The sequence below is a fragment of the Brassica napus genome, chromosome C6, assembly GCF_020379485.1.
Source record: "Brassica napus cultivar Da-Ae chromosome C6, Da-Ae, whole genome shotgun sequence".
NCBI classification, from domain to species: Eukaryota; Viridiplantae; Streptophyta; class Magnoliopsida; order Brassicales; family Brassicaceae; genus Brassica; species Brassica napus.
The window spans coordinates 1,406,547-1,427,254 of record NC_063449.1 but is presented as its reverse complement, the minus strand read 5'-3'; the positions used below and the strand labels follow the sequence as shown (position 1 = coordinate 1,427,254).

Sequence of the window (20,708 nt, the reverse complement as noted above, 5' to 3'; positions counted from 1 at the left end):
AACCTTTGGTATAAGAACCACCATTGCATCATTCATGCCCTCCTGAAGAACTCCAGATTCAAAGAACCCTAGCCCACACCGAGTTACTGATTCCCTCACCACATCCCATGAGTCTTGGTAGAAGACAGGTTGAAAACCATCTGGCCCTGGTGCTTTATATTTACCCATCGATCTCACCGAAGTCTCCATATCCACTGCCGAGAAAGGCTTATTTAAGCTCTCCAGTTCATCACGTGTAAAGTCAGTAAAACCAACCTGGGGTAGCTATCGAGAGATATATCCTCAGTTGAATACAGTCTCTTATAGTAGTTCATTGCTAGTTGCTCCAACTGTTCTGACTGGTCAATCCAGTGGCCATCTTCACTCTTCAGCATCTCTATTCTATTCCTCTTTCTTCTCACAATGGTACTCGTGTGATAGTACGTCGTGTTTCTATCTCCAAGCACTATCCATTTCTCTCGTGATTTTTGGTACCAGAGCACCTCCTCCTGTTCAAGGACAACATCAAACTCTTTTTGTAATGTATCCTCCCTTGCCAACAGACCATCTGATGGGTTTCTCTCCAGTTCCTCCTGAACTTCTTTTATATCCCCGAGCAGTTTCTCTTTTCGTTTGATCACATCTCCAAATATCTTTTTATTCCATTTCTTAAGTTTCTCCTTCAAAGACACCAGTGCCTCTGGAGTACTCATCTCACTGTTCCAAGATGTTGATAGTTGCTCCTTGAAACCATCATGCTTAAGCCACGCAGCTTTGAATCTAAACGGTCTCCTTTTCGGATCTCCTTTCCGCTCCGGCTCCATTTGTACATACATTGGTGCATGATCTGAAGCTAAAAAGGAAGATGAGTGACTACTGCCTCCTGCCATCTCACGCGAGTCTGCGCACTACACAAAACTCTATCAAGTCGCTTCGCCACAAAGTGCTGTGTATCTTTACCTCTCCTCCAAGTAAAGGTATTTCCTCTGAATCCCATATCCACCAGAGCTAAATCATTAATCCAATCCCCAAACGCCATAGAGTCTGGTGAAAGTCTACCATTCCCTCCAGATCACTCATCCAATCTTAAAATGGTGTTGAAATCACCACCCACTATAACCGGTTCATCAATATTCTCTAACACCCGCTTCAACTGTCCCGAGAGACCACTCCTTCGACTAACCGTAGGAGCCGCATAGACCGCAATAATATGTATAATCTCAGTCCCAATCATCACCCTCGCATGCACAAACTGATCCGATGATTCCAACACCGTAATCACTCCCGCTTGATCTCTCCATAAAATCCAAATTCCACCACTTTGACCAATAGCATCTACACGAAAAGAGTTGTCAAATCCCAGGTTGTGGCAAATCCTCATTGCTTTATCTCCACTCGCATGAGTTTCGAACAATGCCAGAAAATAAGTTTGATATTTCTTCAGAATATACCTAATAGACCGTCTGAAATTAGGTTTATTTGCTCCCCGGCAATTCCAGAATAAACAATTCATCATCATAATTATAAAAATCTCCGATTGAATTCCCGGGGCACCCTGTTATGCTAGGGATCCCACTACCTCCTCCACCTGCACCGTCGTCGGTTCTTCCACCATTTGCTTCTCTGTCTCACTTCTAATGATCTCCATCGGATTTTCTAACCCCTCATCTCGCAGCTGAAGAAGCTTAGGCATAACCCTGACCTCCACACTATCTCTGAAAACTCCACCAGGTCTCCCTGCATACATATTCTCCACTCTCAGTCATTTTCCTGATGTCGACAGGTTAGTCTCTCCCTTAGTCGGCCCAAAAACCAATCTTCTAACCGACCTGTTAGTCGATTTTTTGGGCCTTCCTCTTACTCCCTCCATTATTTTTTTATTTCCATTCCCTCTCTCTTTATTTCCTCCATTCAAATTAATACTTCCATTGCTACCAAAAACTAAGGATTTCTTCTCTTGTAAGGTTCCCTTACCTTAGCATTCTGAATGTTTACCTCCTGATTCTCCTTATCTCCCTCACCAGAGATCACTTCCTCACTCGGTTCCCCCGTGTTTGTATCCGTACCAAGACTTCCGTACTTGTTTGATAACACAAGATTCTCCGTTTCCTTAATATGTTTTGTTCCTCGGCCATTTCTATCAACCTCCTCATGTGATTCCCTTGTCATGGCAGTCACCGGCCGAAGTAACGGAGGAGCTCCTCTTCTCGATCCCCTTGCCTTAATAAAACCCTCCTCCTGCTCTGGTAGTCCTTGTTTGGACGCTAGCTCAACAGATACTGACCTCTCCTTCTGTATTGCTAAAGCTGCCACTCGCTCCGCAATTGTTTTTGGGCAACCATGTACCAAGTGTCCATAGATACCACACTTTGAACAGATCTCCGATAGTCCCTCATACGCTACGAAGTATTTCTCACCATTAATCAACACCGTTCCTTTCAAAGGTTTAGCTAGATTCACCTCCACACAAATTCTCGCAAAACGAGCCCTTTCGAAGTTCAATGTAGTTTGATCCACACGGATCGGCCTGCCCAACCCCTTAGAAATTCCCATAAGGATCGATCGGTGATAAAAGTTCACTGGGATATTTGTTAATCTGATCCAGACCGGTGTTGTAACGATATCATCTCTTAGCGGATCGAACTCCGGTGACCAGGCTCTCACCATGAGGTAACTTCCGAAAGCCCTCCATGGTCCTCCTGTTAATGCCTCCAGATATTCATCCTCCTTCTCAAAACGGACCATGAAGAACTGTCGAGGTAGGTCCATCACATACATCGATCCCTTCGGACTCCATAATTCCCTTAGCTTCCTACTCAAGGCAGAGATCAGAACATTCCTCCCCAAAACCCTAACAATCATACACTGCTTCCACATCCCGTTCATTGCTTCAAGTACCTCGTTCTCAATCGTGATCGATGGTTCTCCATCTTCTCCATTCGGAAAATCTACTCTGAGCCTTCTCGACACAAACACATCATCAATCAAAGCCTCTGGAACCGGCATACCTCCTGCCGTCGTACCCACCGCCTTTGCTGCCCATGTGGTCACCCTATCGGGCGGGTCTCCTGGCGGTCTCGATCTCTCCCCCACATCCATCATGGCATCCTGATCCTCCGAATTCAAAGCCCTAGTTTCGTTTCTCGCCAAAACCCTAGTCTCGCAGCTCATTCTCTTTTATCTCAAATTGAGTTTTATACAAATGTTAATAAAACCATATAAGTAAGAAATCTCAATAATAAATATTTATATTAAAAATACTATATAGTTATGTCACTATCAATGAATATAATTATATAGCATATAAAACATATAAAATAATTATTTTGATTTATTTACCATAAACATATCCCCTAGACTATATTTGCGAAGTGATTTTGCCACATGTCATCTCTACAATCAATTTTACAAAACAAATATGACATGGCTACTGAAATTGATGACATGGCTTCCGAAAAAATATGACATGAATAATTTTATTTAATGTTGAGTTATATTTTTTGCAAACTTATTAGAATATGGTAATAATTCATATATTACATTTAATATTGATATTTCTTTTTGGTAAACTTTTTTTAAATAGGGTAATAGCTCATACATCATCTATCAAATAAATATATTCATATATAACATTTCAAATTTTGAAATATTATTAATTTTGTATAATTATACAATTTGTATTACCAAAGCTTTCAAAAATTTCTACAATTTAGAAAAAGTTAAATATCTAATCGTAAGATCATTAGTTTATTATATATCTACAAATTTTATAAATATTGTTTAGCAAATTTTTGATAAATATACAATTTTATATCATTTTTATTAGTTTTATACAAATTGATTTAATATATATCAAATCTATATTAAATATTAGTAAGAAAATAGTAAAATTTATAATATTTAATAAATTTTATTTTTAAATATAAATTAGATTTAAAAAATTTCTTACTGCACATGGTGCAGGAAAACACCTAGCTATAAATAAACAAGAGGTATTATGTTGATTTATGTGATTACCTTAATTTCCTATATATTAATTGAGAAATAATTCATTACTCTAGCAAGTGCAAGATTTTATTAATTAATATTGTTCAAAAATCTTACGAGAGATCGATACAACTAAGATTTATTTAGAAACTATTGAAATTACTTTGCGAGAACATCAATTGCACAACAAATTTGATTTCCTAACCCTAATCTCCTTTCTATTCTTCACAACACCGACATAGAATATTTGAAAGTGTCGATTTACAATTTGAAATGGTAGCATTTTTAAAGTTCAGGCCATTGTTTTCTTTAAATGGGCATAGAACAGTTTTTTAATGATTAACTAAATGAGTCACGTACATAGTAAAATGTGTTTTGGTTTAAAAATTGTTTAATACCCAAAATCAATATTAACCAAAATCATTTTCGTTTAAAATTTTGTAGCAATAAAAATATAGGATTGGGCAAAAAAATTTGAATCCAAAAAACCGAACCAAAGCCTATCCAAAAAATAGTACTGAACTTTAACCAAAATTGGTTAGATATCCGAATGGGTTCAAAACTTTGGTATCTAGAGAACTATAACAAACCCGATCTGAAATATTTCGGATATCCGAATATATCCGAACAAGATTTATATACTTAAATATATTAATTATTTTAATACTTAATATCTAAAAATATATAAAAAATATATAAGATGTTTATAAGTTGTTCAAAATACTTGGAAATATATACAAATAGTTATAAGTACATGTTTTAAATAGCTAAACGATACTTAAAATACCTAAAATACTTAAAATATCTATTGATTTTTTATCCAAATATTTAAACTAAACCAATTTTTATGTTAAGTTTAAGTATTTTGGCATATATTATTCAAATTTATATGGTATATATTATTTTTATTTTAAAATTTTAAAAAATTTAAAGTATATGAAAACTTTAATTTTAGAAAAAATTTAAATAGGTTATGTGAACTCAAACCTGAACCAGGCCCGCAAAAATCCAGTCCGAATCGAACCGAATTAAACCAGATCCGCAAAGACCCTCAGAAATAATCAGATTTTACAATATAAAAATATAAGTTTTTAAATAAATATTTTATCATCCTCAAGGCACGGGTCTTACTAGTAACCTATTAAGAAAAGATAATAATATTTGGAGAAAATCTCAAATGAATTGTAAATTGTTGATTGTGTGGAGAAAAAAGCTCCGCAACTCAGTTTGTGGCTGTGTATCTTTGAATAATAACATCTGCTCTCCCACATATCTATCTCTCTCGAAGACAAAAATGGTGGAAGATGAACAATGAAGAAGGATCAGCTCATGCATTAACCCTGCTGTTACGTTCCTTCCTCTCATGGCCTCTCACATCCTTCCTTATTACCACAATCCAGTTCTGTTTTGTCCCAATCGAAAATTCATCGGCCACCATCACCGTTCCTGCGGCAAGCTCCTGAAGACAAGAATTAGGGTTCCTCGAAGCTCAGCCATTAGCGACGGTGGCATCTCCCACAATACTTTAGTTTCCGAGGTGAGCCAAAGATCTTCTTTTTTCTTTTTTTTTTGAAAATTTTCGCCCATATTTGTGGACTGAGAGAGGCGAATTGCGAAAATATCTGATCATAGATTCACTTCTGAACTCGATCTCACTGTTATATGAAATTGAACTCTTCATGTTAATGATTGTGAATTAGGCTGTAAGGCTTTTAGTTCCACAAGCAAACTTTGATTCCTCAAAGCTCAAAGTGGAGTTCTTAGGGGAGATATTGGAGGCTAAAGCTAGCGGAGGGATTATAACACCACGCACATATATTCTTTCACACTGTGACTTCACCGCTAACTTGACCTTAACCATCTCAAACGTCATCAACCTGGATCAACTAGAAGGCTGGTACAAGAAAGACGATGTGGTTGCTGAGTGGAAGAAGGTGAATGACGAGTTGCGGTTACATATTCATTGTTGTGTTAGTGGGCTTAGTTTATTGCAGGATATGGCTGCAGAGCTTAGGTATCACATATTCTCCAAGGAACTGCCTTTGGTTAGTTTTCTTCCTTTTTTTTTTTTTTTTTTGGTCTAATTGGTACAAAAGAAATGCAGAAATGAGTTGTCGTAAACTCTTTGGCATTGTGGTTCATAGGGGCTAAAAGCTGTGATCTATGGAGATTCAGTCATGTTTAGAGAGAACCCTGAGCTAATGGATGCTTATGTATGGGTTTATTTCCATTCAAGCACACCTAAATACAATCGGATTGAGTGTTGGGGACCTCTCAAAGACGCTGCAAAGGTACATTACCTTATTCACCTTGCTCCTTAACTCTCATGCTTCCTTTCATACAGCTGAAATCTTTGGTCATGTGTGTGTTTTCATTTGGTGGTGAAGGGAAAGCAGGAAGGCAATCGTCAAGGCTTCTTGAGTTCAAAAACTTCTTCGAGGAAACTGATTCAGCCTAAGTCTATTTTTCATACCCTGTTTACATTTCTTCTGTGAGACAAGTTGTACATTCTCCTCTTCTTTATTTTTTTGCAAGTGATGAGCATCTGACACAAGTACAATCTGCCAAATTTCAATTGTTCATACCCGAAGTTCTTATCAGAAACTTGTTCGTAAAACATCTTCAGAGTTCCATTTGAATTGATTATAAACCCGCACTTATCTAGCTTGGGGACTAATATAAAAATCTCTTAGACATTAATTTATATAGAACGATATTCGCAAATTTTCTATTACACATTTATTGTAAAATTTTACATGAAAATGATATGATTTTTGAAAATTTAGCCACTGAATTTTCTCTTTTGACCCCACAGAAAATAAAACCTAATTAAATGATTAAATGTGTTCACGAAACGATTTTTGTTTTAGTTAAATTTGGCTCATATTAAGTTTAGGGAGATTTAGGTGAATATCCCAATTAGGGATTGAAATTAGAGAATCACCTCTGATTAGACTCAAAGGTACTTTCTCATATATTTTGGTATGGCCTTGACCATTATACTCTCCCTTCACGCTTTCTTCATCATGTGAATATATTTTTTCTCTGACACTCTTTTTTTTCTCTGATTCTCTTTCCTTTAGAACTCTGTTCATCTGACATAACATTCTATTTTCTCTTGTCTCCACTTTTTTATACTTTTTTTTCTATTACAATTTCTTTTTTCCTACAATTTTTGTTCTTAAAAAACATTTCATTTTCTCTTATTCTTTTTGATAATATGATTTTTGTTGTTAATTTAATCAATTTGATGGAGAAATTAAAATCTCAACATAAACAAATTGTTCTTAGCTATTAATTTTCATTTTGAATTTTTAATAGCCATCAACTCTAGTTTTTCGGATCCGATGAAAATGAAGATCCACTAGAACATAAATATTATTTGATAACTAAATAAATATGGTGACATAAATATATAGAAGTTCAAATTGCGATATACACGATTAACAATAAAATATTATTTAGCAGCTAATATGTTATGTTACATATCCAATATATAGTAACGGTTTACTTTGTAACATATAAGAAACTATGTAACAGCTACATGTTTTGTTAACAAGTTCTGATTATTTGTTTCATGCTAAGAGAATGAATAACACTGATGCTAGTGGATACTCCTTTTTGCCCTAAGTCGTGTATCAACTAACAAAATGTGTATCATGCAATAATTCACATATCAACTAATAAATCATGTTTACAACAATGTATCAACTAACAAATTAAATATATAATCATTTCACAACTCATTAACCTTTGCAATTTACAGTATTTGTTTATAACAGCTAACAAAATATATAGTTTCCATAATGAAAATAAAGCTAAAAATTCTAACCATAAATTTTTTTCTCCAATTTTCTCTAAGAAAGATAAACCCTAATACTAAGAAGCATTGTTTTCATTGGATTTTGATGACAATAACTTCAGAATGAAAGAGGAATAGACAAAATGTTTACCCAAAAAGTATTTTGTTCATTATTTTGAGGAACTAAGTTGAATTAGAAATCCTAAAGGTTGCTTCGGAAAAATTTTAAATGGAAATCTCCAACACATCAAGCCTCTTCGATTTGTGTGTATTGCTTGTCTTGGGGGAAGGAGAAATCAGATGGTGTCAGAAGATGCTTACACAGCTATATACCAAGGGGTGTAGGGAGATAGGGGTAAAATTGGAACGATTTTAGATTCTTCACTTGAGGTGTAGATCCTTAAATACGATGGTCATTAAGGGCATAGAAGCCAATTTGTCTCTTAAGTTTATGGTGGATTATGTAAATGTCCACAGTAGGAATTTAAAAAAAAACACGTACAATCTTTTTTTTACAACAAACGACTATTCTATTACACAAACTTGAAGTAGTCTGGGTAACTAGACCGGAATAGAAAAACCAATGTAACAAAGCTCTCTATGAAAAGATCTCACAGTCTTAGCTAAGAGTCCGCAATTCTATTATATGTCCTTGGGATATGAAATATCTCGAATTTTGGAAAACATATATGCAGAGTCTTTATCGTCTACAATTCTGTTGCAAAAGTAGGCCAAACATATGAACAATCTATAAAAGGAGGAAGTAACATTTTTTTACTAAACCGGACAATATAACTTTTTCATCCGTAACTGTGCAACACAGCCGACACCCACAACATAAATGTTTTATACTATAATGTGGGATATTTTACAAGTGTTACATTTTAAACTCTTTAAGAAACCTATTTTGAACTTTTAGTTCTTATACAAATCAAATCTGATTTTGACATGCTGTTACACTACTTCATAATGTCCAGCATTCTGGAGAACGTTTTCGCCCGGAAACTTGCCGAAAATGGTCTAAAATAATTTTGTCAAAAACGAGTTCCAACAAAATACTGATAAGTTCTCCACCCTAAAGAAATATCCACATGCTCATATCTCAGAAACTCAACCATCTTTTGTTTATGGGCGACATATCACAGATAACATTATGATTGCTTACGAGATGTTTCATACGCTTCGAACAAAACTAGAAAATATGACCAAAAGAATATCAATCAAATCAAATACTAGCAAATATTATGACATGATGGAATGAAACTTTATTAGAGTTGTAAAGGAAAATATAGGCTTTTCTACAACTTGGATCGATTGGATTATGCGATGTATCTCATATGTTAAGTATAAGGTTCTCATGAATGGCCAGTTAAAAGGAATATTGTCCTGGAAAGGGGACTGCGTCAATGAGATACTTTATCTCTTTTCATAGAACGGAAGGTTCATTAGTCTTATTAATCATGTTGAGAGTCAAGGAAAATATCGGGGATGCGCGCCTCCCGCGTGAGTCCCCCTATGTCTATCTTTTTCCTAATGATAGCTTTTCTTTTGTAAGGCGGAGTCCTCTGAATGTAAAGAAGTTATGAAAGCAGTAAGGATTTATGGGAGAACCTCAAAACAATGCATTAACTATGAAAAGTTATATATACTCTTTGGTAAGATAACTTTTAGGGATCAAAAACAAGCAATCAAAGATTCTCTCGGAATCCAACATGAAGGTGGTATGTGGACTTATTTGGAGATACCCGAAGATATCAGTGGTTCGAAATGCAATTTTTTTGCCTTCTTCTGCGAATCAAAGTAAATGGATGGTCAAGCCGGTGGGTATCAAAAGGAGGAAAGGAAATCCTTATCAAATCCATTGTGTTAGCTCTCCTGACATATGTTATGTCCATCATCTTTCTCTCTTTGAGCATCTATAAAAACTTAACGAATGCCATTTCACACTTTTGGTGAGCTTCAATCCACCCAAAAGAGGAATTCATTGGTCCAATATCCATATTCCCTTTTGGCTCGGATTTTTTGCAGCAGATATTATAGATTTGGTTCACCTTTGCGAAATAGTGCTATCTATATACCCCTTCACATGTATAGACTAGATTATCAGCTGCGCGGAAATTATTGCTATTAGGAATAAGATAGAAGATTCATTCATGTTTTGAGGTGAAGGCATGTGAAGATCCTTGGATTCCTACTTCACATGCAAGGCTGGCCAGGCCTAATGTTCTAGCAGTCCATCCCAAAATGATATTTAGTGATTTCATTAGAGAAGATTCTAAAGGGTGAGATGTTGAAATGCTGGAGAGTTTTGTTGTGCATGAAGATATACCCTTAATTCGAAGTTTGGCTATAAGTTGAACCCCACATCAAGACACATATTGTTGGAGCTATACGAAGAGTGGTTTAAATACTGTTAAATCATACTAGGTTGCCAGACATATCTTAAAGCTCAAGGAAGAAGTTACTATTTGGAGCCAAGTATCACGAAGCTCCAAGCCTTTGCTTGGGAAATAAATGTTTCTCAGAAGATGCACCATATTATATGGTAATAGTGATTTCAACATCACTATCATCTTCATCATCAACTACTTCAATTATCCTTTGTTTCCTTTCTTGATTATTCCCTCAGAACAAGCAATCTCAGTCTCAGCAACAGCATTAAAAGCTCCTAACAGTCGCTGAGTTTCAAAGTTACATATATCCAATGGTTTGAAATTAGGATCCATCTCTTGCTTTCTTGGTCTCTCAAATTTCGTCTCTGTGTTTTGGTTTTCCTCACACAATCACGATAAGTCATGAGATACTTGGTTCCGTGAGTTCAGGTTTTATTTGTTAGAGTTTTTCATTGTATTTTTATGTATTATTAAAAATCTAACAATTATTTCTTTATTCCCTATTGGCCAAGTATTCTAAGTAAATTTTAATATCTAAGCTCTACTTAAGTTACGATCACTTAAAAGTCTAATAGTTCAATTTAAAGTATTATGGTTCATGTCATATTAGACTAAACGATAAAGCAATATCAAAACAACAAACGAGAACCTAGCATGATTCAATTTCGTACTACACAAGACTAGCTAAACTAATAACCATTCCTATGCACAAGAACATACAATACGCAATAAACTAATAATCATTGGAAAAGAGTAGAACTTGAATCCGCAGAATCGCAATGTTTTCCCTATGCACTTATTAATTTCGGCTTCTTCAAACTTCACCATCATACAAGCACCAGACTCATCGCCATGTTAACCAAAAATCAGAAACAAAACAAGACAAGCTTAATCAGAAACATAACAAACAAGACAAGATTAACAAAAAAAATAGAACAAGACAAGTTTAACCATAACTTAACAAACAATAGCAAACTTTGATCAATTCTGACAGCATCAACTCAACAAGTGACCAAACAACACTGAACTTGAATAAGTGTACAAACCGCAACTCAGCAAGTTACAAACAACAAGCAAATGCACCTATCCGACAATCTAGCCATGTACATTCAGTGTTACCGCAAGTCATGAAGTTAATTCAAACCACAATTCAAATATAAATTCAAACAACAATTCAAGTAACCTAGCCATATACAAATTCCAACAACAGATTCAAATTACAATTCAAACAATAATTTTAACATGGCGATATACATTCAGTCTAACCAAAAATTCAAGCTACAACAGTGACAATACTAAGAGTAAACAACAATGTACAAATTCAATCGGTCTGAGTGACCGAAGATATTCCTTGCAACATCGAATATTTACAATTCTCTTCTTGGTTTTGGTTTCCTTCGACTTTAAACGACCACCAAACCTCTCCTTGTTTCCTAAATAACCATATAGTCGATAGATTAGAGATAAACAAGAGTTTGACAACTACAATCTTGTAAACAGAGAGACACGAACTAAATACTGTATCTCATGCATGGTCGTCTTGGTCGATCTACTGTGTAGATGAGAAGAAGAAGATTATCAGTAATCGTCGATCGAAGAAGAGGTGAAGTATTCTTTCAGAATCCGTGAAGAGACATACAAAAATGAGAAGAATAAGACGAGTCTTTGATTGCACGTTCACAATAGAAGAAGAAGAGTATGAGTTGTCCAGTTTGTGTTCCTCGATTGAAGAGGAAGAGGAGCCGAGATCAAAAACCGCCGTCGTCATCGTCGTTTAGTTTTGATCACTATGTCGGTGTCATGAACAAATATATGAGAGGAAAGAAGAACCGTTTGGTGGTGATGCTCCTCTAGTCCTTGTCGGTGGAAGTCATGGCTCTAGAGAACTTGAATTTTTTTTCTCTTCGTCTCTCTTTTTTAGGTGGAGATACGAAATGATGATTTGTTGCGGGTTCTTTTCTTGCCCGCAAGAACAAATCAGGCACATCCCACACTAGCCCAAACCGCATGAGCCTTGTTCCGCGATGCCCACTCCAAAATGGGACTAGAATATCTCACCCCAAACCCGCCCTGCATGGGCTCGGGCCACGCCTGTAAGACCCGATCCCGGCCGCCTAGGCCGCGGTCGACGCCTCACATCACTCGGTCCACTTCCTGGTCGAACCTCTAATTTTTTTCTCCATTTATCTATAATATCGCCCATAGACGAAAGCTAACTTAGATCTTATCTTAAGACTACCTTAGTCATTCTCTAGCTTAGATAATTTCAACTCATACGCAGCAAAATATTCTCTACTTAACCATTGGACTAAATCCAATCTAATACTCGTCCGGTCGAATGACCTCAGCTTTGGTAAGTCTACCCAACTACCAACTAGCTCAAAGGTCGATCCTAAACCTTAATCAAGTCATACGAATCCGAGGTTCCATTCCCCTAAACCATTCTATCTAGATCTATGCAAATATTGCTAAATCATACCTTTGCCATATCCACGGAGCTTGTTAGTTCATCGGGCCAGCTGCTCTAGTCGAATGAGCTCGTAGACCCAGCTGATCGAGCTGACACACTTGAGCTGAGCTAAGACCGAGCTATGGCCAGCTGTCATATACTTCGTCCTGCTCCTTTACCCCTACATAAACCATTCCCTTTGGGTACTTAATCATTCAGCCAACCATCCCCACAGACTTAAGTAACCCTTGAGAAGTCTTCAAACAGCAAAGGATATACATTTGGCCCTTCTCGGCTCATGCACCATTCAACATCCTTTTTGCTTATTAGCTTATGATACCAAGTCCGACTTTTGGACTGACAATGCCCATCAGATCCTAAGTCAATCAACCAACCACCCCACATGACTCAGAACAGATGAGTCTTCACTCTTACCTAACCGTCCATGAAACTATATCCCAATCAAGGCGATCTGTCTTGTTCTTCCAACCGATGCATCCTTTGATCAAGTAGATCCGACACCTTGATCCATCATCTATTGATCAGGTCGTCCATACTCAGACATGATCAGATCACACATGGCCTTCCTTGAATAAACACACGTAGGCTCAACACTTATGGTCCATGACACATAGTACTAGCCATACTCTTGTTTCACATTGTTGCAAGTCACATCCTCACAAGACATTCGTGTCTCTTGCCTAGATACTCATCATACCATCAATCTCAGTCCAGACAATGGTTGATAGTATAAGCCATCATCATCCATAATAGACCATGCGACTATTAGTTCTCCTTCACAACAGCTCCGATCACTCGGTTGTAACTGTCATGAATAATCACCTTGGTGAAAGGTCATGACTCTTCACCCTTGACCCATGATCGTGACCACTCATAACCATCCATATATCACACTCTGATGGTTCAGGCCGTGATCAACACAAACCAAGTTCCCACCCCTTATGGTATGGCCGATGCATTGCATCCTTCCAACCCACCATATGGACGAGTTATACCAACCATGATCCGGCCCCTTTCATCAACTCTTGGATCCTTATATCACATCACAATGTACATAGTCTTCAAGGGCGTATCATTCTTGGCCATGATCGCTCCTACAAGAGACAGAAATATAAATGAGAAGTAATCATAAAACCGGTTACCTTACACTTGATGGTGTAGAATCTTGTTTCTTCTCTTAACCAGGAAAACCATGCTTCTCTTATCCACGCATTTATCAAGTCTTATCATGTACTTCCAGTAATGATAAGATCCATCCATGGGTCGCACTTCTCTTCCCTTGAACTCCCATGAAACCGCCTATCCACACACATCAGCCCTTAAGGCTGCCTTGGCCATTAAGAGTGAATTTTGGTCATCTCTCTTCTTCCCTGGTCATTTGCTTGTGTTCTAATGATGTAGAGGAAGCCTGAGACGTGGCCATTAATAATGAAAACCCATCAAAGGATCGTTCATGACTTCCCCCTTGATTGCCCACAAAACTGCCTCTTTGTTGCCTTCACCCAACTCTCGGTCTTGGATTGTTTAATCCGACCTTTTCTCCTTTTCTCTCTGTATTTCTTTGTGTTTTAGGGTATAGAAGGAAGCCCTGGTGTGCCTGGAAACCCACGGACGTGCCTTTCTTTTATAGAAGAAATGGCAGTTACTTCCTAACCATTGCATCCCTCCCATTATATTTCTGGCCATTGATTTAATCAATGGTCCATATCACATCCATTCGCCTATGGCAGTTACCAGACGTCATCGGCCTTCTTATCCACTCCTAGAAAAGTTAAACTGAAGCCCACAAAGATTACACATGCCCATGATCTAACCACAAGAGCCCACCGGCCCATAGTCATCCTTGTCCAACCAACCAGCCTGGTAACCGCCCAGACTTGACCCAATGGTCAGAGCTTCCAACACTCCGTTCAGCTGAGTTGAGCTGACTCCCAGCTGACCCAGCTGAGTGAGCTAGCTGTCCATCTAGCCGAGCTGACCCAACTTGATGTGAGCTAGACTGAGCTTTTCCGAGCTTCTCCCAGCTGCTCGAGCTTCATGCTCGTATCACCCTGCTGTCTCATCACTCGTACAGCTTGCTCTCTTCATCTTATTCCATCCAAAGTTAGTCCTTTGGTCCATCTCTTGATATTGACTACGTTTTCCCATGATCCATTCTGATCACTCTCTTTATCACAACTTGTTCACGATCAATTCCTATGATCTGAACCAAGACAGTCTCGTTTCTATCGAAATGTCTAGACCCCATGTCAAGTTCCCGTGACGGAGATGCTACAAGGCACGTGGTCCAACTGCCATAACTAGCAATTAGTCACAAGACATGTGGCTTTCACAAGAAATTTGACACGTAGACATATGAGATGTGACAATATTTGTCCAGGATGTGGAGAACCAGATGAATCTACAAATCATGCTATTTTTGAATGCACATCTGCCATACAAGCATGAGCCTTATCAGCTACACCTTCTCATCCGGCCATTTTTTGTGTCTCCAGTATATACACCTATATGGATTTTTTTTTGGCGAAAAACAGAATTGAAGATCCGGAATTGGACATAGATCCTTATCATTGGATAATCTAGTATCTCTGCAAAATAATGAATGATATATTATTCAGAGGAATGACATGGACCCACGTGAGTTAATCAGATATGCAGAAGGAGAATGTCAAGACTGGTTCATGGCAAATGTACCAGCTGATTGTTTGATTCAACTTCAACATTACCTTCTCGAGCCTTATGCTTTAAGAATATATGGTTGGTAGATGTTTTTTGGATCTCCACATCTATCTTTAGTGGTTCTAGATGGGTTAAGAAAGATACTTTTTGAAAAACCAATTCATGGGTACAAGAAATCAAAGATAAAAATAATTTACTTTAAGCTTAGAGATAGAAAGCAATGGAATGTATGTTACAACATTTTACATGTTAGAACTTTGGAACAGATTTCAAGGATTTGATTGCGATGTTAAAAGAAGAGTAAGCATGGCTAACATTCTCGATAGAATTGTTGGAGATATCGAAGAAGATTTCATGCCTTCACGATATCCGACATACCGAGGGAATATAATGAAATCGATGATTCTTTTAGCTAGAATCTTTCGATTTTTTTCCTAGGGATCTTAGTTTTGTTGATTATTTTCTCTAGACCATCTTATGTTTTATGTTTGAATAATATAATCGGTTTTCGTTGTAAAAATACACATATAATTCATTTACAAGAAAAAAAAAAAAATCACTAAACAGTGAAAGAATTACCGCCGCCATGATAATTCAAATAAAAAAATAAAAACTCCGCACATGTATGTATGTTCTTACAGCACCGACGAGCTCATGGACTTTGCATGCCGTCCTCTTTCTACTTTTCGCGTCTCGTAGACCGTTCTCTGCTCTCAAAATGTCCGACTTTAGCGAGAATCGTCCATGCCCAACTCGTCAAAGTTGGACTGATAGACAATACTTTCTGGGGAAATCGCTGTCTTCAGCTCTACTTCAAATCCAGCTCCGTCATCTATGCTTTGCAATTGTTTGAGGCTATTCCCGAAAAGAACACCATATCATGGAACGTCTGCTTAAAGGGTTTGTTAGAAAACGATTATCTCAATCGCGCACTCTACATGTTCGACGAAATGCCTGAACGGGATGTTGTCAGCTGGAACACAATGATTTCAGGGTTTGCCTCTTTTGGGTCTCCGAGAAATGCGATGAGGACATTCTTGGATATGCAGAGATATGTTATTAGGCCAACGGAGTTCACGATTTCCACTCTAGCTACACTGGTTACTTGTGTACGCCATGGGGAACAAATTCATGGTAATGTTATTTGCAGCGGTGTAAGTTTGTCCAATCCGGTGGTGTGGAATTCTCTTATGGATATGTATAGAAGGCTAGGAGTTTTTGATTATGCTTTATCCGTGTTTCTAACAATGGAGGGTAGGGATGTTATCTCGTGGAACTCTTTGATCTTGTGTTGTTCTGATTCTGGAAACAAAGAAGTAGCTTTGGATCAGTTTCGAGTAATGAGAGAAATGGGGTATCAACCTGACGAATACACATTCTCGACAGTTGTATCTATTTGCTCGGATTTACAAGACTTGTGCAAGGGTGAGCAGGCTCTAGCTCTTTGCATCAAGATGGGGTCTCTTTCTAACACCGTTGTTTCAGGAGCTGCGATTGACATGTTTTCCAAATGCAACAGATTGGAGGATTCGGTTAAGCTTTTTCGACAGTTGGAGAAACGGGACTCGGTGTTGTGCAACTCCTTGATTGCTTGCTATTCGTGGCATGGTTTTGGAGAAGAGGCTCTTAAGCTTTTTATTCTCGCTATGAGGCAGAGAGTTAAGCCGGATAAGTTCACTTTCAGTAGCGTTTTGAGCTCACTGAATGTCGTGATGGTAGATCACGGAGCTCAAGTTCATTCTTTGGCTGTCAAGTTAGGGTTTGATCTGGACACACCTGTGGCTACCTCACTCATGGAGATGTACTTCAAAACCGGGTTGGTTGATTCAGCAATGCGAGTGTTTGTAACAACTGATGAAAAAGATTTGTTCTTTTGGAACACAGTGATAATGGGTTTGGCAAGAAACGGCAGAGCGGATGAGTCCCTTGCCATTTTCCGTCACTTGTTGATGCACCGTGGACTGAAACCGGACAAAGTGACTTTAATGGGTGTCCTGGTAGCTTGTTGTTATGCTAACTTTGTTAACCAAGGGATTCAGATATTCTCTTCGATGAAAAAGGTTCATGGAGTTGATCCCGAGAATGAGCATTACGCCTGTGTAGTTGAATTGCTGTGCAGGGTTGGTATGATCAATGAAGCAAATGACATCGCTGAGAAGATGCCTTTTGAACCAAGCTCTCATATTTGGGAACCTATTCTCTATGCATCCATTGATCTTGGAGACACAAGACTCGCTGAGAGATTAGCAGAAAGAATGTTAGAATCTGAACCAAAGTCATCGTTTCCTTATCTTGTTCTCATTAAGTTATACGAGATGACTTGGCGCTGGGAGAACTCGGTGAGAATAAGATACGCCCTGGATAAACAAAAGCTGAAATGCACTCAGGGATCAAGCAAGATCGGTATAAAGCACAGTGTATACTGCTTTGAGGCTAACCAGTTGCAGATTCATGGAGGTCATGATACTTGGGCAACCTTGGAATTACTGTCTTGGGACTCTGATGATCAGAGGTCTGCAGAACATTTTGTCTAACATGATAACTCACTACTATTACTATTAGTGAGTGTCTTTTTCATATACTTTTTAACCTTAGGATGTTCCAATTAATGGTGGAGCTCGATCTAATTTTCAATACAGTCAGGGTATTTATAAGATTATATGGTCAGTTTTGGTTTGGTTCTATGGGTTTTTGGTTTAGTTCTCATAAAAGTATTGGAAATCAACTAATACCCCCAAAAAATTGTATTTGGTTCAGTTTTTTGGTAATTCCGATCAATTCACTAAAACATCAGATGATTCGGTTTATTCAAGATAAATCAAGTAATTTGGAACATGTTGGGTAATTTGAATTTTTGGTAATAATATATTTTTATGAACATATATTATATGTTTATTAGTTATACTTTCAAATATATTCCATTCAATTTTTGGTTCCCGTTATGTTTCGGTTTTTCAGATTTAAAGAAACAATAACATTCACTTATTTCTGAGTTTCAGTCCGGATTTGGTTTTGGTATTTTCGTTCAATTCGGTTAAAATACCATGTTTGTCTGGAAGTAAATTAGAAGAATCCTATCATTAGTAAAACTAATTAATTATCTAAATGTGGAGTTTGGAGACTCCTATCATTAGTAAAACTAAAGATTTAGCAAATACAAAAAGAGAGGCAGGCAAGTCATTTACGGGACGAGCTACTGAATATAAGTAAAAGATATTATATACAGTTTTAGTGATTGTTGGACCCAATTTCGGTCAAATCGTTAACGTGCCGCGATCAAAGTTATGGGCCTTAAGGAACCGAATCCCATAGCAAGCAATCGAACTCGAAAGCGAAGGAATCGAGATCCCGGAGATCGCGGAGTAGTCCCGGAGATCGTGGAGCATTTACGGAGATCATGAAGTCGACTTACTATAAAGAAAGGAGGAGAGACATGAAGAAGAACACGTTGAAAACCCGAGAGAGAGCTACATACTAGCATCGACCTTGTTTCCTCCTGATCTTAGACTCTTTTCTTTACGGTTCTCGTTTGTATCACTCGATCTAGTTCAACTCATTGTATTCTATCTTATTCATCAATAAAGTCCATTTTTACCTACTGGAAATTGTTTAACATCGTTGTGTTCTAAAGATATCGTTGCCTACATCATTTGTCTTCCCTAGATCAAACTCCGATCACTATCAAATACTTAGTGTAGAATTTAGGTTCTACATTTTGGCGCCGACTGTGGGGAAGATAAACGAAAAACATCTTTGCTAAGAAACCGATCTAAGTTTCCTAAGCGCGACTATGGATCCCAACCAAACCGCCGAACCACACCCTCAAGAGTCAACGACATCGATCCTATCGGATCCGACTCGGGGACCGAAGTGACACCAACTGGGTTAACGGGAGCCAATGACACGACCGGAACAATCCAGACGCAATGAATCCCTCCGATCGCGACTTCAAGTCAAGATCGATCTCTTTCGAACAATTAGACATCGATCCCAGAACGAGTCGGGGCTCGAGTCTGGAACCGCCCCGGGGACAGACAATTCGCCGATGACCTGACCCGATCTCAATCCAGACCAATTTCTCCAACCCCTCTAGCACAAACCCGAGAAAAATGACCGAACTTCGAGGAATGCTCTCATCTCTGATCGACGAAATTCGTAACCAAAGGGTCGCCAATCAAACCATCACTAACCGACTAGACCAGGCTGAGAGGGAACTCGCAGAGCAACGAGCTGCAAACATTCGAGAAAGAAATCAAACGCCCCTCGATCCGTTAAGAGCCACGTCGAACCCCCAAAGCACCGGTCTGTTCGGTACTCCAGAGATCCCAAGCGCTCGATCCGGACGCTACACGGGAGAAAACTCACAACGACCCCCACCGCAGGGCATGACCCACCGAAGCTTAAGCTACAGTGGATTGGACGAAATCGACACCGGGCTCCAACGCCCACGAAGCACTCTTATCCAATTCCAGAACGGATCAACGGAAAGACAGGGAGAACCGAGAACACGGATCCCGCCGTCGAACCATTTGATCCCCGAGAATCGAACTCCATCCGCCACGAGGACCTTCCACCAAGTGGGATTCGATAACTCAACAGAACAAGCTCGGAGGCATGATCTTTGTGGTTCCGTCAATATCGATCCCCAAAGGGAAGACCTAAGGATCCCGAATGAAACCGGAGCGTTTCAGAATTACATCGAGAGGAACGATGCCGAGCTCAAAAGGATACATGCGATCGTGCATATGGCAACAAGCTCTGCCCTAGATATCGACATGGTCATCGAGGAAACCAGAAGGACTCCATTTACAAACAGAATCGCCAGCGTCAGACTGTATCACGTCGGAAAGTTAAAATTCCCCGAATATGCAGGAAACACAGACCCAAAGGCCCACGTACGAGCCTTCCGTTTGGCAATATCAAGAGCACACCTCACTGATGACGAAAAAGAGGCCGGTTGCTGCTGCTTCTTCGCCGAGAACCTCACGGGGGCCGCCCTCGAATGGTTCGCTGGACTAGAAGAAAACTCGATTGACAATTTCACTCAGTTGGTATATGTTCCTCAAACAGTATTCAGTCTTCATAAAGACAAGAGTTACCGAGGCAGATCATTGAAATCTCCAGCAAGCACCTTTCGAGCCGTTGAGAACGTACATAAACAAGTTCCAAGAAATCAAGGCCAAGATTTCACATCCGAACGAGGTTGTTGCCCTAGCAACATTGAAGAATGGCGTCTGGTTCTCATCCAAATTCAGGGAAGAACTAGCAGCACGAGTACCTATCTCGTTGGATGACGCCCTACACCGAGCCTCTTACTTCGCCACCCACGAAGAGGAGGTCGCAGCCTTAAAAGAACAGTATAGCGCGAACAAGAATAATGCGGCTAAAAAGCCTACTG

The 20,708-nt window shown here is 38.6% G+C and overlaps 2 protein-coding genes across 2 annotated transcripts; both read left to right on the top strand.

Annotated features, from left to right (window-relative positions):
• The first annotated feature begins 5,134 nt into the window (after nt 1–5,134).
• On the top strand, nt 5,135–6,585 carry LOC106411225 (magnesium dechelatase SGRL, chloroplastic). Its single transcript, XM_013851938.3, has 4 exons — nt 5,135–5,503; nt 5,667–6,011; nt 6,111–6,257; nt 6,354–6,585. The coding sequence occupies exons 1-4, from the start codon at nt 5,330–5,332 to the stop codon at nt 6,459–6,461; spliced, it is 774 nt and encodes a 257-aa protein (XP_013707392.1). The 5' UTR covers nt 5,135–5,329; the 3' UTR covers nt 6,462–6,585.
• An 8,869-nt stretch (nt 6,586–15,454) lies between these two features.
• Nucleotides 15,455–17,992, top strand: LOC106409298 (pentatricopeptide repeat-containing protein At1g43980, mitochondrial-like). The gene has a single exon (XM_013849952.3). It carries the CDS (start codon nt 15,940–15,942, stop codon nt 17,842–17,844), a length of 1,905 nt encoding a protein of 634 aa, XP_013705406.2. The 5' UTR covers nt 15,455–15,939; the 3' UTR covers nt 17,845–17,992.
• The last annotated feature ends 2,716 nt before the right edge of the window (nt 17,993–20,708 follow it).

Bases quoted from the DNA above. Each gene is read 5' to 3' on its own strand.
- LOC106409298 (XM_013849952.3), top strand. From the start codon at position 15,940: ATGTTCTTACAGCACCGACGAGCTCATGGACTTTGCATGCCGTCCTCT.
- LOC106411225 (XM_013851938.3), top strand. From the start codon at position 5,330: ATGGCCTCTCACATCCTTCCTTATTACCACAATCCAGTTCTGTTTTGT. The intron at 5,504-5,666 runs GTGAGCCAAAGA...ATTGTGAATTAG, and splicing joins ACAATACTTTAGTTTCCGAG to GCTGTAAGGCTTTTAGTTCC. The intron at 6,012-6,110 runs GTTAGTTTTCTT...TGTGGTTCATAG, and splicing joins TCTCCAAGGAACTGCCTTTG to GGGCTAAAAGCTGTGATCTA.